The sequence below is a fragment of the Fopius arisanus genome, unplaced genomic scaffold (assembly GCF_000806365.1).
Source record: "Fopius arisanus strain USDA-PBARC FA_bdor unplaced genomic scaffold, ASM80636v1 scaffold00060, whole genome shotgun sequence".
In the NCBI taxonomy this organism is placed as follows: Eukaryota; Metazoa; Arthropoda; class Insecta; order Hymenoptera; family Braconidae; genus Fopius; species Fopius arisanus.
Window position 1 is genome coordinate 144,455 of NW_011887799.1, and position 23,712 is coordinate 168,166.

The 23,712-nt window shown below is 38.8% G+C and overlaps 1 protein-coding gene and 1 long non-coding RNA gene across 2 annotated transcripts in view; one reads left to right on the forward strand and one right to left on the reverse strand.

The window, feature by feature from the left end:
* Window positions 1-23,712, forward strand: part of LOC105268703 (AE binding protein 2 jing) — a 56,565-nt gene that overhangs the window by 27,403 nt on the left and 5,450 nt on the right. Inside the window, exons 2-5 of the mRNA XM_011308479.1 lie at window positions 19,847-21,056; window positions 21,402-21,581; window positions 22,857-23,129; window positions 23,393-23,460. Of these exons, the coding sequence (XP_011306781.1) occupies window positions 19,847-21,056; window positions 21,402-21,581; window positions 22,857-23,129; window positions 23,393-23,460 (1,731 nt within the window). The remainder of the gene's footprint in view (window positions 1-19,846; window positions 21,057-21,401; window positions 21,582-22,856; window positions 23,130-23,392; window positions 23,461-23,712) is intronic.
* Window positions 1-23,712, reverse strand: part of LOC105268700 (uncharacterized) — a 37,453-nt gene that overhangs the window by 3,601 nt on the left and 10,140 nt on the right. The window lies entirely within an intron of this gene.

Consider the following 23,712-nt stretch of genomic DNA (forward strand, 5'->3'; position numbering starts at 1 on the left):
CATTTTATTCGCATTTGCCATCAGACAAACAACGAGTTTGTAATGGATCGAGTCACGTAAAGACATTTCAATATATGTCCACGTGCCGAAGGTGATGGCGTTATCCAAGACGTTCAAAGAATGTCAACGAAAGTGAGGTGAGAAAAAGGAATGAATAAAGAAGCAACATGATACGTCTCAGATTACCTATTTATTCATAATATTTTTATGACTTCCGCTTGAATCAATCATTTCATTAATTCCCGTTCTTCAATGTTTTATTTAATCTCCCTCGAATGTTAATCGAGCGACAATGAGGCATTTATCTATCTGCATTAGATAGATGAAAGTGCGAAATAATGTCGAGATATCGTACTTGTACCTGATCTCATTTGTGGTAGATCTTAAACACTGGGATTAAACCCTGCATATGTTTAATGTTTTGTGCGCCACCTGTCGGCAACCTGTTACCTTTCAATCGTCAGGTGTTCAAGGGTACAAGGACGAGAATGAGGACACCAATAGCTTGGCGATGATCTCAATCATAATCTTACACTCTTGAGGGAGCTCCAGCTTTTTTATCCCAAGCTCGCATTCTTCGTTTCCATCCAGTCGATGATCAGGCACGTAACGCCTTTCTATCAGGATTTTTCACTCGGATTATGACCGATTTAGGGAGTACTTAATCTACTTGAATACTCAAATCCAATGAGTCGTAATTATATTTAGATTGAAAAACAGGAAATGTCAGGTTCGATGAATGCCATGCCTCTACTGAGTGGGAAAAAAAATGCATTTCAATCAGACGAGACATTTAATTTGTACTCTACATGATCTGCACTGCGTAAACTTGAGAACCAGGGTATTTTCCTCGATACGTACACACGAGCTGACGAGCCAGGACAGGTACTACGTAGAAGTATACTCACTTACCTGCTCACGCACGCGAGTTATCCTTTCCAACACAGAGCAGGAAATGGACTGGCTTCTACGTGGAATACAGCTGTGTGGTGGTTCTGCTGCTGCATCAGCTGTCGGCCTTGGTAGGGTGCAATTACCTCAGCCAGGCCAACGAAGGCGAGGCAAAAGAAGTTGAAGAAGTGGGATAGAAGATTCGAGAGAAGAAGAAAAAAATGGCAAAGACCCATCCAGGTTTCAAATCCTGACTCCCCTATTCTTCACACATTTTCCTGCCTTTCGTTTCAGCTTTCATTCTCCACAGTTTATATCCCAGTTTAATCTTTATCTTCTTGAGTTATCTCCTTGACTCAATATTGTAGATATAAAATGACTTTATCTTTTTCCTGCTGCATTAAATTAACCATTCGATGAAATCCACGGCATACGACTGATATTTCCTGGATTTATTATTCTTTGATATCGGTCTTATTGAATTATACATCTCAAATATTTATCTTTTCGATTAGGTGGAGTGGAATAGGTCGAATGGTGCTTCTGGTTCATCTATTCGTTGCACTCTGGCTTGTGACTTTGGAATCTCACCATCCTGCTTCAATCCCTCGTTCGTTTTTTTTTTCTAGTTAACGTTCTTCTTTGCTCAACCTCATCCATTACATTATTCATACTCATGATGCTGGACGGAGATGCAGTTTGTCAGAGGTCTTTCCCTCTTCCCGTTTCACCGCCTCAGTCTTTATTTTCCTCTCGTTTTACTCTGCCAACGTGAATTATATGAAGTGAGTTGATTAAAAAGCCGTCTCTCGTGTGCCAATGACGTCCAACATCACGGCATAAATCTACGTCAATTTTCTTTGATTCTATCAAATTATAACGTCATACATTTATTAGAGTACTTGGCGGATTACTACAGTCTGATGGGTGCAGTTTAATTCGTGATCTCTCAAGCTTTGTAGAATTCATTACATTTAAAACCCGTAGAGTTAATTAAAAAAATATACGGTGCACTTATGCAATCATTCGTGAAATGAGTAAAAATTTCATTGACAATCATATTCCACGGTACAATGCGATCTCTAATCGTGAAATTTCACTTGAGAAGTGAAAATTACGAAAATCACGTTGCATGCAGTTTCTACGCAATCGGAAATTCAATGATCTCATGTAATCGTTCCAAGTTCAGTCAGCTGTGGCTTTTTTCCTGTATATTTCTCAAAGCCACACTTAAATCGCTGTTTACGGAGTATTTCATGAATTTCATTTGAATATCGAAGCAAAATTTGCTAGTATCAATTTGACTTCACCAAAAGTCTACAATTAAATTAACATAAATTAGAAATTCAATATGTCCTTCGTATTTTTATTTGCGGTTCGATCACCTGTTCTGGGCGGTTCTTCGGCATTCAAAGGTATTCCCGTATGTTCATTCTATTGACGACTGACTATGGATTAAAAATATATCAAATATATTTTTCTGATCCGGGACTTCTCGTGACCGTTGAATGCATTCAGGTATCAGCGCAGTTACTACAGTTAATTTTGGTATACAGTAATTCTCTAGATCTCTCTGATTCCAGGACTCTCTGATTGATGGTAAATTGTCATGTTTTGGCTAGTTGAGTTTGGTAAGCACATGAGAAAGCCTCAACATGGTAGGGCCCGAATAGTACTGTGACAGTGTGTGTGTTGTGTAGAATGTGTCCTTGGCCGAGGTGCGTTGACCTTGCCGAGTGCGGGCAGCACCGTGAGCCCCGGACCTGCGCGTTTAAAAGGGTAAAACATCTACGGTATCATCGATGAAACCAGAAGAAATTCTATCTAATCTTCCCTGTATCATCTGTTTCAGTCCCTTGACTCTCAACAAACTGCACATTAAGATTAAACTCAGCTCCTGACGAGTTATGGATTCAATCAGGCACACTGATTAGGCTTGTAACACCGTTTTCCATCAGGCCAATGCCCAAAAGGTTGCGGCCTTAAATCCACAGGTCTGCGACAATAATCCGTCAATCTTGTCATGATAACGTCAGGTTTGTGGTATTGTCTGACAAATAACTGGTATGTCACACTCTGGAGATTATAAATAGTCAATCGAGTTCATTGTGCAGTTGACTCGCGCCGGCTTTCATCATGAACGAGCCACTTTGTGCAATGGCGGTCTTTCGCTTCTCCGATGGTTTCCTGGAGTTCTATTATTACTAACTTGATAGTTACGGGGGTTAGCCTGTCTATTGCGAGAATAGGGCGATACTCTGCTCTCCATTCCATATCTCTCATGTCGGATCAATATTCTCATATTCTTATGAATCGTAGTGGATGATTACGCAAGGAGTAAACCGTATCGATCATCTATCTTTTATGAGTAAGCACAGAAGATATTCATCTCGGTGTTACCCTTTCGATCCAACCAGGAACGAGTTATAGACACGCAGAGAAGAGAGTTGGTCAAGATGATGTCGTTTGCCTTTACATTGTTAAACTGGTAAGATGGATTGCTCAATAGATAAGGGTTTGGCAGATTCCTTTACGCAGTTCCTATTTTGCAACTCAAATATGTTCCACTGGAGTTGTTAACACTGTACTTGCGGTTGGAATGAGGAAATGAATCTTCAAAATTAAAACAGTGAATTATTTAAATGGATGAGTTTGAGACGATTCACTTGTCACGATCGGTTCGTTTTCTTGACGATAGTGAGTCTGACAGCCAACCGGCGAAAGTATCCGATGCGGAACGCACCCGATAACTGAAAACAATGTTGCATTGTGAGGGACTCAGTCGGATGTTATGCAAGGTTAGTAATTGTTGGCCGCATGATGTAGACTTGTTGCCAGGATAGGGTGAGCGTTGTGTACGAGGAACTCAGTCTCTCCAAACTGAGTAGAAATTTTGTCAAACATGCTCTGGCCGGTTCTCCTCTCCGGTGTATACCTGATTACGGTGAACCTCACTGAAATTTTCCAAGGTTCAACCAGGGGCGCCTGATCAGGGCCAATTTGTTTACGTCAATTATTCAAGTTAGATATAATTTTTAAAATTGAAAGCGATTCGACGATTAGATCATGGTTAAGTTAATTTTTACGAATGTCTGGGTCCTCACTGAGGAAAATACAGGATGGGGTAAAATGTGATTATACTTGCAGCCAGACGAGACGTGGAGAATGTTTATAAATGCGAAATACCACCGGGATTCGGCGAGCCGTGAACGGATAGTCGTGCTCGGTGAATGCGCAAAGGGGGTGGGTTCTATTAGAGGTAGACGAGGTTCAAGAGGGAGTGGGAGTTGACTGGTCTCGAGGGAGTTGATAACGCTGTGGAATCTACGAGCATGCCCCACGATTCGAAAAAGAATGACCTCTCAATTCAATATCCGAGCAAAATGGGTTTCAATATCTCGGAGTCAAGTGGGTGTTCGGAGATTAGATGTGTACATCTCCTTTGTCTTGTCCCCAGTTGTCATTAACAGCTGATTGTCTCGAAAAAATCAGTGAATTTAAATCGTATTCGTTGAATTGTTCGAATGATTGAGGAGCGTGAATGAGAGAAATTTTGTCAATCCAAAACTCACGAAGCGAAAAAAATTGCGGAAGACCATTAGTAAGATAAGGACCACCCACGTCAGCATCCGGAGGACTCCCCTATGCGTAAATTGACCCTGTGCTACGATGCCCCTTGATTTCATTCTTATACATCTCTAAAGGAACTGAGAAGCAATAAAAAAAAATTTATTTTTCTTTTGTACCTTCTCGTGCGCTCTCTTATTTTTTCATTCTGATATCCTTTGAGGTTTCAGAGTTCCTACAGCCTAGAGGCCCTAGACAATTCTCCCCATCCTGTCTTCCAGTGTGTCCCTTCGTTCAATTCGGCATCGGGATTATAGGGTTGTAAAAGCCATTGCCATGATAGAAACCAAGTGGTTTAAACACTTCAAAAAAAATTTGCTTCAGAACTACGAAAAGACTGAGTTGATATTATAATATCAGGTATTATAATGTCAGGTACGCGAATGTTGGGCAGCAATAATTTTTTTCACCGCTGAAAATATTTACAACTTTATGTATCAGAAATTGAGATAAATCGCAAAGTGGATTTATCGCACTAACTACGGCGGACACTTGGAGAAGATGGTGGTAAAACAAGAAGTGAGAAAAAAAAATGGAACAAGGGATGAGAAAACACTGCTTGAAAACGGACTTTCAATTACTTAGAGTACTCGACTTTGCGCCATGAGCTTTGACAAGGTCTCACGACCCGCTTGAAATTTTAATCAGTCTCTGGCAGCCATTTTAGCACGATATGTCCCCGTTAAGATAAGGCAAACTGGGCGACAATAAGGAAAGGGTTCCGTTCCCTTGGATACCAGGAATTCGTTGAATTTTACATCCCAGTGTCTTTCTTGAAAAGCTCAGAAACGTTTTAGGTGCTTCATACGCCTCTAAAGTTGCAAGAAATTTATCGTCGATAGTAACTTTCCAACAATTCAATGCTAATGAATATGCACATTTTAATTAAATACATTTAACGGGGCGTGAATAACCTGCGTACAGTTCTTTCTGCTTTTACTTCTATGAGAGCTGTTTTGGAAAAACGGAAAATGTTTATTACATACTGACAAAAAAGCCATAAAGTAAAGAATTTCAATTTACCTTTTTAATCTCATAACTAATGGTTTTGATGCCTTAATTTAATTTTTTATTCCGTTATTTATGTTTAGATTTTGTTGTTTATAAATTGCTATCGTAATTAAAATTGATTAGTTGTCCAGAGGCTTGAGTGCGATAAATCGGCGTATAGAGAAAACGGAATAAATATCCAAGCGAATAATGATCATAACGGTAATGATTAAGGTAATGAGGGTCGCAACTATTGTATTCCAATTAGACGAACAGAGTGATTCGGAAAAGAGCTTCAGACATTTCAATAAATATGTATAGATAGAAGGGACTGGTGCCTACATAACCAGGATGGTGAAATATAAATATGTGTATTGATTCGTTACCCCAAAAATGCAACGCACGGTTCTGCCTACATAATCTCCCTTAACCCACAGAAATCCCAACGATATATTATATAACAAATATATTTTAAGCTTATACAAGGGATAATCTCATTATATTCCCCTTCACTTGGATACTGAGTTAGCCATCCCTTATAATGGACACACGTTTTCAACAATTGTTTCCTAGACTGAGAAGACAGGTTTTTTTAAAGAAATTAGTTGAAAAAATTGCCGTAATAGATACTATTCTTGTGGCAATGTGACAATTCAGGAATTCTTAACGGGAATCTGATTAAGATTTATATAAGATGGAGTCAACATTGTACGAAAAATGGCTAATGGCTGCCTAACCTTCACGTACAATTTTTACTCAGATTTTCTGGAACAAATTTCCAAGCTGCCAATTTACTACACGATTACTATTCCTTACACGGAGAGAAATATTCAATAAAAATTACCCAACATTTCCACAATCGTGGAGCGAAATGCTGTAGGAAACTCTAGAAAACTGTTGCATAATTTAAACTCGAACCGTCTATGAAAAATAGCAAACCTCATAATTCCATAATTTTTCTAAATATCGCTGTGGAACTAATAAATAAAAGAATTAAATGCGTATTTAAAATTTAGCGTGCATACTTGAACGATATAAAAAAACCTGAATTGAATTATACATTTTTTGGCATGGACGCTTGTATGTGGAGGTAAAATAAATTTTCCACATAGTTTTACATGAAATTTAATTACATTATCATTCCAAGCGCAATGTCAACGGGAGGAAAAATAAATGGCAGGGAGGAGTCGAAGTTTCACTAGATATTTTGTGTTGATGGTGGCTCATGCGAGGTCATTTTCCACCCGTATAAACCAGAGCAGTGGTAAATGTATACAGAGGTTGTCTCATCTGCTTGTAGGTACGTATAGGTGGGTAAGGTAAATGGTGGACCCTTTTCATTGCTCCACCACTACCGGCTACTGAACTGAGAAACCACCGTGCAAACACATACACATCTACAAGAGAAGGTGTAGAATAGAAGGGATCCTGGCCATGGGGTTAAATTGTTGATATAAGAGGGGGTGAATGGGTCTCCACCGAGAGGATGAATTTTTTTATACACTTGCCCACCGATAAAAAAATTGATAAAAACGTAAACCCGATTTTTCCCCAAAAATTGCCACCATAATTAATGAGATTTAATATAATGCAAAATATTTTTAGAGTATGGAACTATTTAATTGATTTCACTTTTTGATAGAATCCCACAAATCTACTCTCAATTTTTTTCTGATATGGAAAAAATGATTTGACATTTGGCTGCGTCGAACATTCCAAGTATAAAATCACGATTCCTTTATCACATTGGTCATCTGGCCGCCTACATTTCCCACTGCCCTTTCAATTCTCTTCGACAAAAAAAAAAGGATCTAAACATAAATTACGAGGCCCGACCTCATAAATCACAAGATGAAACGCGTAAATTACAATTTCAAATTCGTAAATTACGGGTTCGAGCTCGAATAATCGCTGAAAGTTTAAACTATTTTCTCTTTGTGCAAGAATAGTCCTTTTTCCCCAAAAACAATATGTCAATAAACACCGATTGAATTATAAATGGGAACATGTTTTTGCTCTTAAGAGGTTTTTTCGCCTTATCTTGAGGTCTTCTGTTCTCCGTGTGATTATCAAAGTCCTCGGACTTGCACTAGTCGCAGTGAATTCTCATCCCCACCTGCTCTCTCCTTTTTTTTCTCTCCTTCTCTCTCTCTCTCTCTCTCTCTTTCTCTCTTTCCCTTTCCCTTCTCTTCAAGAAGAACATTTCTTGTTCACAGTAAGAATGGGACTTGGACATCCTTTTTTAGTGAAGGGGAAAATACATCCGGCCGGAAACAGTCCTGACTTGCATCACGTAATCGTCTGTATAACTGCTCACCATTGTACTGCATGTGTACATGTGGCTCTCATGCAATTGGGTGCAATGCTGTACACAGAGTGCAAACTCTATATGAAGGCCTAAATTAGTAACACGCCTGTACGTATAGGTCGGTTTATACGTGGGTATAGGGTTCACTAATGGATTCGTTTGTCGTGGGTAATACGATTTTGTGACGTAATACAAGCCGTTTCACGTGTTCTCTATTATAATACACATCCCTAGCAGATTGATTTTTCCTTACATTCTCTCATTTTTATCGGATACACCGACAGGCGATGACACTTGAAGTTTGAAGTTAAAAGCCTTGAATATTCAGACAATTCTCTATTTTCAGGGTCACACACCACTAAAAACCTCGAAAATGCTGAAAATTCAAGGAATAACTTCTCCGACTTGTAAACCTATCAAACATTTAATTCTATTTGATGGTCAGTGTTTACGATAAAAATAAGATTTCAGAAAAATGCCTATTTTTTAAATTTCCAATTGAACTGACGTCATTGAAAATGAAATGAATTTCCTACAGTAATGTTCTTCTAGTTTTTCAGACCACACTGTATACAAGAATTTATGAGTCCTCCACCACATTACCCTTGTGTTCAAAACTACCTTTAGGGATACCCTCAGGTAGAGGATCTCCAGACCCCAAAAAGGCCTAGGTTTGCCTACCGGTTCGCGTTGTACTGAATAGAAATAGAAAAGAACAGCTGGAGGCATCATTGGGCACGTATGCCAGGCTTTTCGAATGTCATCAAACGTGATCACATCCTGTCGGGGAATTTTTCAGTGTTTGGGAGGAATGAAAAATTATGGGAACCACAAGATCATTTATTCAGTGGATTTTTTAACGACTAAGACATTTGGCATGTACAGCCAAGTACTGATATGAAATTTGACGTTTCTGATTTTAGACATCTTCTGGGGCTCCATCAAATTTGATTAATTATTGTTCATGTCTGATCAATCCATTATTTAATAAATAATACGAAACTCCTATTTTTACATTGAGAAAATAAATTACTCTTATCAATTAAATTCACTTGATGCACGTGAATTATTTTGATTGAATAAATGGGATATTCAGATTTCCGTTTAATTCATATAAATGACAGATGACTTTGACGGAAAATTCAAGTAATTTTTAACAGTGTACATAGATTTCAAGTGTAATTTTCCAACAGTGTATTGGTCTCAGAATGTATTCTCGGCTGTCCTCGTCCTTCAAATCCACTGAATTCTGGGCTCTTTCGACCCTCGAAAGCAGTCATTGCTACCCCTCTTGTCCCCCTTTTCCCCACTTCTTCATTCTCCAAAAAGGGAGCTCCCCCCTTATTTTTCCCTTCGACATTTTGGTTTCTATTCCAGTCGCCCTTCTATACTCCTGCCGTTTACAACTACGACATGTTCCCACAACTTTAACCTAATAATAATTATAATTTCAAGTTTTTCAGTGCTTTTCCATAGTTTTATTCGTGATAAATAGTCGTTCAATGTGTTTGACTGTGCGATGTTATTTCTAGTTGTCAATTAAATACAGAATTTCGAAATTCGTGTGATTTATCGGTTTAGAGATGATTGATGTTATGATCTCGTAAATTGAAGCATCGGCGTTGTAATTGATTCCAGTGATTTGGATACATCAATTATTCATTGAGAATGAGAGATTTCAGTGGATGGGCATCATTTGAAGTCTGTTTATTCCACCGCAGTGTTGTGTTCCATGTGCAAAAGGATTAATAAGTTAACAAAGGTCGTGTTCACCAGGGAATGCCCTCAGTGTAAGTTTTCCTAATTTCTCACCACGACCGGAATATTGTTACTAATTTTAATCTGAATTTCGCGCGCTAAATCCCGGAAAATTTTATAATATAAACCAATCCTTGACCGATATTGCGCCAACGTAGCCCCAATATTACAGAGATGTTTAACGAAGCTATTAGGAAGAAAAATTACGATCTCGTAATGACAATTTTTTATGTCACTTCCGCAATTCGTCAGCGCATGATGCGCTCTGTAATTTTTACCTAATATTGGTCTACGTATTATTATTCACAAATGAATATGCATATTTAGCCATAATAATCAGGATTAGCTATCAATTAGGACTCTCCTGAGTTCGTGGAATGATGGGATTAAACTCGGTTTATGCTCAGCTGATTCGATGCTCAGTTTTCCGGAAATTGCATTCACAGGAATGTAAAAACTGGGGGTACAGAGTTTCCTAATTCCACTACCTGACTAAAAGGTTTATTGCAGTCCGTAAATTCACTCAACTGTAGTACAGAGAGCGTCCAGTGGTAATCGAAGAAACAAAGTGTACTCGTGGATTTTGAAACGACCCTAAATCAATAGAGAGAATTTATCCTTCTCTCCGCCCTAGTCTGTTGTTGCCAGGGCCTTTTCCTCTTCTCAGCATTTAAGAAGAGCAGCTGTACATTTTTTTCATTCGATTCTGGGCCCTCACTCGGTCTATCGCAAGTCCTCTATCTCGGCCTTTTTTTTTCATTTATTTATTTTTTGTTTTTTTTTTAATTCTCTTCGTGTACTATGGAGAAGGTATTTTGTACTCCCACGTGTTTACGAAGCATCTGGGTAAACTGATGCTATCCTTTGGAAGGAGTGTCGGCTTTATTCTTCACGCCGAATTACACCGGGTAAATAATCCTCGGACTATTGCTCGGACTTTACACTTTTTTGTAGGCCCGTAGTTTTTTTTTTCACTTCACACTAGCTCATTTATTTCAATGACTGAATTTTATTTTGAGTCGAGTTGTTGATGAAAGGCTTTGCGTTTGGAATTTCTTGAAATTTCATCAATTCGAAAAGAACAAAAATTATCGGTAGATCTACCTGTGACTTACAGAGAGTACCGTTTATTTTGTTTACATGGATTTCTTGGCCGGTCGGACTGCATGTTAAATGTCTGAAGGAACAATTTCCAATTCAAAACATTTGAAGAGTAGGAGAAGAAATGGGGAGGGAAGAAGAGTAATGGATTTTTCCAGCCCTATGAGATAACCTTTTGGTGTGCGTGGGTGCAGGACCTTTCGGTTGAATCCTTCGTCATGCGATATTCGTCTCTCTCTTGGAAGAATAATTGCAACCCTAATTCTCATGATACGCGCGAGTGAGTATCTTACCGGTAAAGGAAATATGAAGAAGAAGAAGAAGAATGAAACCTCAGATGCCGATCACCGGGATCTTGGGAGGCACATGGCATACGTGCATTGGATACGGAAGAAGCCCTATTTTACTTTCTCACGAGAGGTGTACCAATACCTGTCAAGCATGAAGCATTCTTCATTGTATTCTCGGTATCAGGGAGCAAATTGACTGGATTTTTACCGAGTGATGGGAATCATTTCTTTTGCAAGAGCTTTTTGACGTGTGCATGAGTTTCAACTCGATGGGGAGATCGTCATGTGTTGGGGGAACATTATTGACGAATCTGTTGAACCCTCAATGGCAAGTTCATTCAATATTTACTTGATGTTTTACTTAATAATTAAATGAAAAATTCACACTGACAACACCTTTTATCATTCCAATCTTGTGTTCGAGGGAGGGAAGAACCTTTCAAGAAAAATAAAAGTTTGACTAGTGAGAGTTGATCCGAGTCAGTTTCATTTTAATTTAATTAGTAACTTAATTAATTAATAGCATGACTCAATTAGGAACGTCAATTTGAAGTATTAAAAAGGTTTCCTTTGCCATGAAAAAATTCAACCTATAAAGCAATGCAATTGATGTGAATATTGTACTCCTGGCGTTGTTCCGGGACAAGGTTACTGTGCCAGCCGATATACTGCCAATTTTATTTAGCATCTCTTGGAGAAAAGGCACGAACGAGCGTGCAAACCTCAAAGAAAAGAATGAAGAGTCGTCATACAGGCATAAGAGGCCGAGAAAAGTCAATGCTCCTGAAATATTCGCCCGCGGCCTTTCAGATCCAAAAGGCGACACTCGCCTTTTATTATACGAGCACATACTTGTTCCAGCCGTTTATTTTCTTCTCATCATTCGAATGTGGGTGTAAACAAATTAACGTTTTGTCTCCCATTACCGACGGCTCGCTGATGCTATCCCAGGGCAATAATCCGGCGACATTTTCTCGGATATGACAAAAAAAAAAGGCAAATAAATAAAAATAAATTCGCATGTAAATGGTCGATGAACGGAGGATCATAAGTGCGGTTCAGGTATTAGCCTTCAGGCACTGTGGAATATTTAAATGTCTCGTAATGGCTGTTTCTCACGCAATCTATTCATCGGCATTTTTTTTTTTTTCGTCCACCTTTCGTGCACCTCCATTTGTCCCTTCAGCACGACGACTTCGCTACTGATTATATCAAATAGTTTTTCAAATTTATGAATAATGGTCACTCCATCCTCATATTTCGCAATTAATTTATGACTTGCAATATCACGGTCAACTACTTCTAATGAAAAACCATTTTTTCAGTATAAAGCCATCACTCTCCTCCGTAATTGCTCAATCTTTCTCATTCGTCGTAAATCTATCAGCGAATTAGATGTGGAATTTCCTGTGATGTTTCCGTGTTTTTTATTTTTAATCTCCACCGGGAAACTTGCATTATAGAATTTCTCAGCGATTGGCTTTTTTCTCAACCTTTATTGACTATTAAATTCATTTTCATCCCGTCAATTCGCGTGGGATAACATCATAAGAATCGCTTCGCTTTCTAAGAATCCAGTCTCTACGTTTTCTACCCCATGGACCACGAGAAAACATCTTCGTATATAACAGGTTTACACCGATTGAGGCGAATACAGTTAAACTGTTGTATGTCTCAGCGCTACAACAGGTTACACGCCTATTCTCGCCCACAGAATTTGCATTTGTTTTGTGTACTACCGAGTGGGCGTATTATATATTCCAAGCTACCTTCTCTCTTATACTCGTTCAACAATTGTCCGCCTTTTTCTACGCTATGTGCTTGTGTATATAGATGGTATGGGTGTATTCACCCGTGGCTGTAACGGTGATTCGCCGAAAGTGAGATTCCATCCGCGAGACTTTGTATTCACATTTTATTTATCCATTTTTCCCTCTAAAACGCACCAACAAATATTCTGTCAAAATTCCAGAACTGAAAATTACTGATCGATCGATCAATTAACAAAGTATTAGGTGCTAGATCCAATCCAGAATCCTCTGATCAGAGTTTCTTATTTTTATTATTATTTATCCGGGCGTTATAAATTTTTGAAGTTGATGACAATTTTTGAACCTAGAGTTTTATATGTAAATCATAGGTTTATTTATAAGTTGAATCTCATAATAGGGAAAGTGAAAAATTCAATTATCAACGACTGAAGATTTTCCTAAGCGAGTCAAGGATCTATACTCACATCGGAAAATATAATTTATCACCGAGTTCTCTATCCTATTTCATGTTGTAGCGTGCATTTATCGTGCAGTATGACATAAAAATATTTTTCCCAACCGAACAATGTCATTGGTCTCAAGTTACACGTCTCGTATTTCTCCATAAAATCAAATAGGAAAGGAAAAATATGAAAAACGACAACGTATGGGATATTTGTGTTTAGCGACTCTTGCACGTGAATCATGTATTTCCTGTCTTGTGCATCAATGTTTTTCTTCAGTTTTATATGAGCAATGTTTTATAACACGTAAGGTGCTCCTGTGTCTTGAGATATCGTTGGTAAAAACCTAGAAACGGCATATCCGTCATCGATTTCCAATTCAAGGCACGTGCGCTTTCCTGCGCAATGAAAGCAATCAGTAAAAAGAAGAAGAGAGATGTGAAGGGAATGGAATGAGCAGTGAAGAGGACAGACGAAGATCTTTTGCTCATTTTGCTCGATCTGCTCCTTTTCCCCTGCATGTTTTTATCACTTTTCACTTTTTCCTTTTCTCATTCTCCTAATGGATTCGAGAATCCGTTAACATGATCAATCAAATAATCTGACAATCGCTCTAAAATCCTTCGAATTTTTAACAACAAGGAAATATCTACGCGCTCCATCATCATCCATGAAAATATCGGTGAGAATTTACAGCCTTTCATATCGTATTTGAATCACAGGAACGTTCAGAGGGACTGCCAATCAGGCATCAGACACGGGGTGGGTTGAAAAAAAAAAATAAATATAAATTCACCCCTCGTCTCTTAGTACCGCAAATGCGTCAAAGAGGAGGGCGTTGCCTCCCCCTTTTGGAGCCCTGGGAGTTAAAGATCACCTACATATTGGATTAAGTTTCTCGGCATATTGACGCACCGGAAGAAAGAATAGAATGAAGTGTGAATGAGTGAGAAAGAGAAGAGGGGGAACTCGTGAGAGTTTGTCGAGTGAGAATGGAATCGGTGACTCTCCCATACCCCCATAATCACGTGTCTTTCGGAAAATACGGAATTTCACTCGAATCCCCGCGAATCCCGGAAAAAAATATCCCAGGGAAAAAATATCCCACACATTCAAAACGTGTTAAAACTCGCTCAATTTAATTATTTTTCAATTTAATTATTTTTTTCGTTGTCTATTTTTTCAGGGACTCTAATTTTCCTATGGTTTATCAAATTGGGTGGGTTTTAACACGTTTTGGGTGTGTGGGCTATTTTTTCCGGGGATATTTTTTCCGCCGACCAATCCCCGCGTACCAAGTACCGTACCTACTGAGTACTTCAATGCAAAATTTGAGTACTAAATACCAGTAACTTATGTAGCTTGAGTACCATTTCAGTAATTAGTACTGAATACTCAAAACTTCATTGATTATGTGTTTCGCAAAAGGTAAATGACCAATCGTATTGTCAGGGTCAATTATCTTCTAGGAGGAATGAAATCTGGTCGGTAATTGATCAATGAGTTTCCGATAAAAAAAATAATCATAAAGTCGTACGTGGCGATTTATTCTTTGATGCTGTAGCCTCAACCCTGGAACAATGAGGTTGTAATCAGTCGAACGTGTGAGCAATGCAGACGCTTCAGTCGTCCCCTTCCTACAACCCCCCAACTCCCCACGCCTTTTACCATCGCCCATGGAACGAGCCATACAAACACAGCATAATTACGTGTTATAATCATAAAACTCCACAGAGGGTGGTCCTGAATAACAAATTAATTAAGTAATTCAACGAAATAATTATCAACTACTATGATTCTTTCGCGGTCTCAGTTCTGCTTCTGTCGTGTCCGATGGATTTTTTGAGTTTCTGAATTTGCATGAAAATAAGATGCGATAATTTGATTGATTTTATCGATTTTTGATTGATTTTCGGCAGTAGATGAGTGGCATTTGATGATTTATTTTTAGCATATGGGTATTGTTAATCAGGTTTTATTATGAATAAATTAATGAAATTCTAGTCATGAATCCTGTGATTCCCTGACAATTTCATTAATGAGTTGAGCATTTTCCTATAATTTTATGCGGTGATGTGGCAATTTGTTGAATAAAATTAAACTTTTATTCCTGGTTATTAAGTTAATTTACCGGTTACAGCTCCTCTACTTGACCCCTCATTTAATTTATTCCATTGATAAGAGCTTCTTCCCCCACGTCCTGAATATTTTCATTGATTTTTGCCGTATAATTTACGAGATATTAACTATCACAGTTATGCAGTCCTTATGTGACGGTCATAAAACCTCAAAACGTAACCTCAAATGAGTTTTTTACGAGAAAACTAACTAATTAACCGATCCAAGAAAAGGTGCCGTAATAAAAATCAATTCGCCGCCTATATTCTCTCGGCGAGCGAGTCCACTCTTTCTGATAAATTTGCAAAGAAATTTATCATTTTTTGAAGCTCATCTGGCATTATTGCATATCAATATTTTCAAGACAATAAAAGTTCTCTCTTGATACTCTTAATGGAAATTGAGTTGAGATATCTTGGAAGAAAATGAAAGGGACGCAATCCCCCGACGGATCGAACTGCTGCTCGTCTCGAGGGGTTGCAACCCCTTTTATTATCCAAAAGCGTAATTTTCATACATAGACCCCAAGGTGTACAGCAGATTGGAGGAAAGCTACAGCTGTTATTTCCCTCTCTCTGTCTCCAGACTTGCGTGATGGACGTAAGAGAGTGGACGTAGGTCAGTGACGTAGGTAGGTGAGTTATGCAGTGTCACTGTCTGTGTCACTATCTGTATCACACTTAAAAAACAAACTCAACGTCAATTATCATTTAAAAATGGTAAATTACAAAACTGATAAGCCTCACTTACGAAATTCAAACTCGTAAATTACGAGATTAAAAAATTTAACATGAGATTAAGAGGGTGAGGCCTCTCAAGATACCAGATAAAATACATTATAAATTACGTTCCCACTCTATTTGCAAAAAAAAAAAATTGAATCTTCATGGAGAATTGACTGCATTGTTAGAAAATTACGCTTGTAATATCTGACGAATAAAATTAGTAAAACTGCAATACGATGGAATGACAAGAAGATGTACCGACAATAAAAATGAAAAATTATCAGCAATGCACAGTTTTTTTCTAAATAGTTGTTTGCCATCCACATCACGAAAAGAACTATCTCTGAATTGAGAAATAAGTTGCTTTATCCCCAAAGTTTTCGGTAGGGGCTTGAGCCGACACGTAAAGCACATTACCTACTTCAGCATCTTCAAATTTATATGCCCGATGTTCTCAACAAATTTCAGACGGTAGTGAAAAATTTAACGAAATCTGATAAGAATCGAGGGACGAGAGGTAAGCCTCGCTCCTTTTTTTTTCTCGCGACACAAAGACGGAATAAAAGAGGGACGCACCCGTGGGAATTGCGTATTTGGAAGTGACTTTGCAGGCTCTCTTAAATCTCCAACTCAAGAACGTGGAAAACGAGGGAAAGGGAGAGAAAAATTTTTTTTTCAAACGCATTTGTGACTCCTGAAATTATCAGCGCACAGCGAGACGCTCTCAAGTTGTCGAAAACCGAGATTATGTACAAAGTCTTGTTCTGGCTGCAAGTATGAGTATAGCTTTAGGTATTTGGGTGAGCATTTCTGTGCCGAGGAGAGAAGAAGCATGCACTGATTGTAGAAGTAAAAAGACCATAGTGTACAGACCAAGATGAGGACAAGAGGTAAGAAGAAGTGGAACAAATAAGAGTAAAGCAATGAAAAAAAAAACAGCTGGATACATCCATATATATCCATTCTGTATAGCCATTGTTGCGAATAGAAACATGACGATCATTACTTAGTGCCTTGACAATTTTCCATTGGTAACGTCACCAAAAATCTCTGAAATAGCTTTTTCCCATAATTTCACAATTATTCTCAATTACACACAATAAATATTGTGTACAGCTTTCTCAGCATCAAACCGAAAATCGTAAAATCATCAATTAATCCTCCATTTGAAAGGTAAAAAAAGGAAGAAAGAGGAAGGATGAGGAATGGACCTAGACGAGTGAAGTCGATGTAAAAGTGGAATAAGGGGGATTCCAGGGGATTCGGCCACATAGCGGTCGTCAAGAGAAGCTTCCCCAAGGAGGAAGTGAGAAACGTCCCCCGACAATTCCAGTTGGTCTAGACGCAGAGGAAACTATGCCCATATCTTCTTATTCTAATACGACTGCGAGTAAGGAGAGAGTGAAATGGAACGGCTCGTTGAGGAAGACCTACGCACAGAAAGAGATACGTACACCAGAGATACCTAGGCAGGAGAGAAAAGCTAGAAAAGGAAGTTGGAGATAGACAGTGAAATGGTGGAAGAGGAAAGGAGATGATGAGCTAGTATTGGGCATTGCACACACCTGTGTCTTACAACTCTGCGTACGAAATTCGTGTAATTCTGTGTGAGACCCAACGCGGCGCCACCTGCAAGGTTCGCCTATTTGATTGAGCCCTATTTATTGACTCTACCTTGTGTTGAGGAATTTTCGCAGAAATATCCAAGTCAGAAATAAAAAATTTGGCCTAGAGGTATAAGAGCCATTTGCCAAGAAGGAAAAGGAGAACTATCTCAAATTTCAGCTGGAAAGGCATTCGCAGTGCAGGGCCGCAGAAATATCGACGGAATAATGCAAGCATTTGGTTCTAGCACCTGCAGAAAAAATATATCCACGAATATATTCCACATATCGCGTGTGACACTTTTTTTTATATGTTTATCACATTTTTCACGCAAAGGTCGTTCACACAAAAAATCTGAACGTGAAGTATGGGTTTAGCCTTGTCACTCGCAGTTTTAGTCTCGGAATACGTTGCGAATTTGTAATCATATACGAAGATAAATGTTAAATGAAAATTATATGTTTTTTGTAATTTCAAAGCAAAATAGAGTTGAGGTCGAGTAAATTAATCTGCAAAAGTCAATTAATTGAGTGGAATGAATTTTTTTCTCAGTGTTTTCCGGGCATTTTGAATATCGTTCACTGTTCTCAATGTATTTTGAGAGCTTCGAGTGATTCACATCGTGTACTGTCAGTCTAATTGATGCTGTCAATATCCGCGACAAGTACCCAAAAAGCGGTTCCACATTTAGCGAGTTCATGCACCGCTACTCAATAATCCGAATTATTTTTAGAAGACAAGTTGGATCAGGTGCTACCAGAATTATATAAAAACTGTTGTGAATTTTCCCGCAGGATGTTTTTGCGTAATGTATGTATCGTAATTTTAATCCCGGGTTCACTGATCTCGACCAGTGACCGCCGGAGAGAATAATGCGTAACAACTACAAACATAACATATCGATTTTGAGGTGTCCCTGTATTTTACCTCAAAATGAGAACACTCTCTGACTTCTACTACTGCGAGTTCTCGTATACCAGTTTTATAAATTCTTCCCTCGACCTCGTGAATTTTCTATTCTTCCTAGAAACCTCTCGCAAATCGCGTGACCGTTTATACTTTTGTTTTCATTCTTCAATAATTCTTTTCCTTCGATACTCAAGGGTCTCTTTCAAAACAATAATACCGTGTTATTTCATCATGAAACGGTTTTTGAGAAATTAAAAAAAAAAAACCAGCAAAACAAAAATGAAAGCCTATTACCCCGTTTATGACGTAACAAGTATCGCATGCACGTCTTGACCTTTCGCACACTGAATAAATACGCCTGCGCACTATCCCCCAGTTTTTTTTTTTCTTCCCCTTGGAGATGTGATGAAGATGCGTCTCCCTATGTAGAGAAAGCCCCATCAGACCCCTCTCTCATATAAACACACGCTTGGCCTCTTTTTCACTTTTTTCTTTTTCGCCGCTCTTTTACTCTTTCTCCAAGCTTCATGTCGCCCCTACCGACTTCACTTGTGCAACCGCCCGATTACGCGTGATTACGTTCATTGGTCATTAAACCGGGACCCGTGACACTTGCATATTCTCGTTGACGTGATATGCCGTGGACTATGCCGAAAAAAAACTAAGTCGATAATTGCATATATTTCCCGTCTGTACAGCTATTGTTGCTAATAAACTAGCGATTCCAAATAGATACTCATTTCTCTCATTCTTATTATCATAATCTGAATTAAATGACGAGCGTTTTGTCGATATCATAAAACATTGCTATGATATCGACATGATAACGACTGAATACGCGAGTACAAAATACATTACAATTCAGGGCTTCAATTCACAAGCAATAAACATTTATTTATAGTTTTTGCGTCTCGAGGTGAGTGTAGTAGCTCTGAAGAGTTTTCGCTGAGAGAAGGAAACCGTAGAAATGCCTTGGGGCGTCGGAGAGGCCAGAAACGCCCTCAAGGAGTAACCGGCCCGATTGCCAATGTCTGGCCCTGTAATTAGGTTTACGTTGTCGGTAATATCATTACCTGGTAAACATGTAATTCTCCCCACTATTCGTCCCCGCATGCCACATCATTTAGGTTTCTGCTGGAGGGCAATTGTGCCCTCCATCCCCATTGTTGTTGAAACCAACTGCCACTACAAGGGCAGATCAATATCGCATAATATATTGGAAAAATCAATCTAATCGATTCTCATTTTTACGTTGAACGTGCAAATAAAAAAAAATTAAAAATTGATCTCTCTGTTTTTTATTTTGCAGTGGTGTTGCGATATCGTGTGGCGAATGCAGCAGCAGTGGTACGAGTGATATCACTGAGCCAGGATCACCCTGCAGCACGAGTAGTGACGAAGGAGTTGCAATAGGGGGAACAACAGTCAGTAGTTCACTGCCATCGTTGCCCAAACTGGCACCAACAACATCATCTATGCACAATGGGACCAGGCCCCAGTGGCCATGGACCCCACCACTAGCTACAACAGCCTGTTCAACATATAAGACACACAAGGGAGAACCGGAAGTTGGCACACTGCCAAGGATTGGCGCTGCTGATCCTGCTGCCAGGCCTGGAAAGACAACACAATTGGCAAAACAACAGAATTATCACGAACATCAGGGAAAAATTACAGAGTATTTCAAGACGCAGATAAAACCTCAACAGTTGAAGACTAAAAAAACAACGGGCGAAATGTCTGTTATGGTAGCGAAGAATTCCGAGTTTCGTCGACCTCCGACTGTGCAGAGAAATAAGGGAGGCCTAGCAAAGTACCTGGGTGTAGTAACACCAAATGGAAGAATCGATCACGACTGGGAAGTAAGAACAATGACAGTCTCACCATCACTTGCCAAGAAACTACCAACAGCATCGCCACGAGTGAGCGTTACAAAGTTGGACAAAAAGCTCATATCCAAAGCAATACCAGGTTTTCCAATACCAAGCGAAGTGCTATCGAGTATTCCCAGCTGCAAGATATCATCACTGAGATTAACGAGTGAAGCAAGTCCAAATGCCAGTGGGGGCTCACCGCCATCGACACCCACGTCAAATCGTCCAATTCAGACTGAGCCTGTAGCATCGATTGAGTTCGAGGGAACAGCAAAGCCTATTGTCAATGAGAATAACAATGTAACGATTTGTAGTGGAAATCATATGAACAGTAAGGAGCATCCGCTCTCGTGGATGGTCAATGGATTGTTGGAGAATAGAGAGGAGGAAAAGCCGAGGACAACTTCTAGGGTTGATGAGGATGAGGAGGAGGAGGAGGAGGACTCATCGAGAAGTAGCGAGTCAAAACCATCGACGAGGAGTAGTGAATCTAGTTCGCCAATACTATCAGCACCTACTACCATCAGGTTTCCTGCCAGGGTACCAGCTAAAAGTAATAGTCAAACCAATGACAGTGGGATATGTCGGTGGGATAAGTGCAATGCTAATTTCGAATGCAGTGGACTACTCCTCGAACACTTGCAGGTATATTCATTTGACATTGGCATAATTACCATAATTCTGTAAAAGAGAGAGAACAATGAGAGTTTAAAAGGGGAATTGAGGTCAACTCGTAGCCTTCGCGATGATTAGTAATCTGATTCAAGAAGTGCTATTCATGATATCCTATCGAAAAATAGAAGATGAGATGGGCGAAAATATAAAAGAAAAATGTTCTTAAAATATGCGAATTTTTGCGTGGAATTACCATTCTGCGAATGCAATTTTTATTTATTAATTCTCTTTTTTAAAAAAAACTTTCGACTTATACTTTTGGTGTTAAAATGGAATTGAGACAGGAAGAAATAGTAATGCACGAAATAATTCCAGGTTGCCCACATCAACACGCAAACTGGTGGTGACAATTTTGTATGTTACTGGCAAGGATGTAAAGTTAAAGGAAGGACCTCATGCTCACGAAGATGGCTGGAACGACATGTGCTATCCCACGGAGGAAATAAACCATTCAGATGTATAGTCGACGGTTGCGGCAGTCGATTCAGTTCACAGGTATGAAAGGCGTTATTTCCAATAATAATGAAGTGCAACATCTTCCGTGCTGTCCAAAGAGATAAGATAGTTGTGGGTCTTGTGTATTTATTGCCTGAGAATATCAAAAAATATTCATTCTTAGAATGGAATTTTTTCATCAATTTCTCTTGTCATGTGTATTGAAAATTTTTAATGAGAGATGTATTTCTTCAAAGAAATTTCTCACTCAAGATTGCCAGTGACCACTTCCTTGGAAGGTCTCAAGGACTAATGATCATCTGGAATCACTCATCAGAGATAATTTATCTCACTTTATTCATATCGTTTCCATAAAATATTATTCTTTTCGTAATTTCGTCTGAACGTTGACTTTCTTCAACGTACTCTCATCATTTGTGTATCAAGGATTTTTATATGTCTTTTCGAAACCATAATCAATTGGAAAAATCATATCATGGACAGAGTAAATGAACAGTGACCGCATATTGTCAGGTCATAATCGACGAATAAATGTTGCAGATGTATACTGGTTTTGGATTTGTATTCTCCAAAATGATTCTCGTTCTTACTCGCTTGTCTCTGTTTACCGCATCAAAATGAGACTGAAAATGGCTGAATTCCGATTATCCGTGATCGATTAGCCTGGGTCAAGTAATTATCTGTTCTTACGGTCTCCAAAGTCTGTTGTCATCGACGTAATCACTCTATGAATAATACTCGTTGTCTCACGAAATCGTTTGTTGTAATCGCCAATTCTAACATAATTGTTGTCTTTCCCTCCTCATCGATGAGTATAGCGTAATCCGAAGGGAAAATCTCGGCGAATTGTGATTATTCTATTATCGTTTATCCCTTAATGTCATTGGGTAATGTATTTTCATTTCCAACGATGAGGCAATCTGGCTTATTTTGATTCCCCGAAAAATATCCAAAATGTTGTTGCTTAATCATTCTTTTTTTTCTCGTACACTTTGTGCATTGAATTGCATAAGTCGACGTTTGTGGAATATTTTCGAGCAATTAATAAATACAGCACTTGAAGGTGCATTTCAGCGACAGCCAATTTCAGTTCTTCGTCGTTGATTCAAAATAAAAAATAAAATGCTTCAATTCTTTTCCTCTGTAATCGTCTAATCATGGGACGTCTGCGTCACACTCTCTCTCTCTCGTTGTTTCCCATTTTGATTAAATTATGAAATTAAATTGTTTAGCCACGTGGATTTTAATGAAGTGGCTCTCCTGGAAGGCGCCTGAGAATTTAATCTAATTTAAAAAAATAACTTTGATTTTCAGCCTGCGTTAGAGAGGCACGTAAATAGTCACTTCAATCAACCGGAGACGAGTACAAGTAGCAGCAGGAGGAGTTGTGAGAATGGTGGTAAACTAGTACGGAGAAATGGAAAGAAATTAAGATATAGGAGACAACCGTGGTCTGCCAGGCTGTTTGATTATTTCGACACTGGGGTAATGGAGGGTCTTCAACACAGACTTCTGGAGCTCGCGAAAACCAGGACTCAGGGCCTGTTGGCAGAAACACCGGGGAATTCAATGACCTTAACTAGTCAAGTAAGTATTATAAGATTAAGCCTCTCTCTAAGGTAGATATCCTAGCATACGACACTATCCAAATGATTAAATATAATCATGCAACTTAACCTCAAAGCAGTCAATAGCGATTTAGGTTTTGGAACATGAAAGGTTTAGCCACTGTGACATCTACCTTATGTCTCCTTCACAAGGCTTTTAATCATACTGTTTCTTCTCTGTTTTACTTTCATCAACCAAGAATGACAGAGAGTTAACTGTTATTATCTTATGTCTCCCCACAGGTTTTAGCCAGAAGAGTGGAGAAAGATGGGAAAGCCAAGGTGCTGGTACGATGGTATCCGCAAGACATGTAAGTTAATTGCTTAAGTTAATTTGTTCTTCTTCTCTCGTAAGAGAAAATATTATTGATTCCAAATTAACGTTCCTTTCGATGGGTTTTTGCCATTAGTTTGGTATTCAAATGAAATTCCAACGGTTGCATCAAATTAATTCCAATGGAAGGTTGAGAAAAAATATTCGCAATCTAATATTTATCGTACATTAAGAAAACATTTTTTTGCTCAGTACGTTGCTACTTGTATCCAGAAACTCGTCCCTCGAA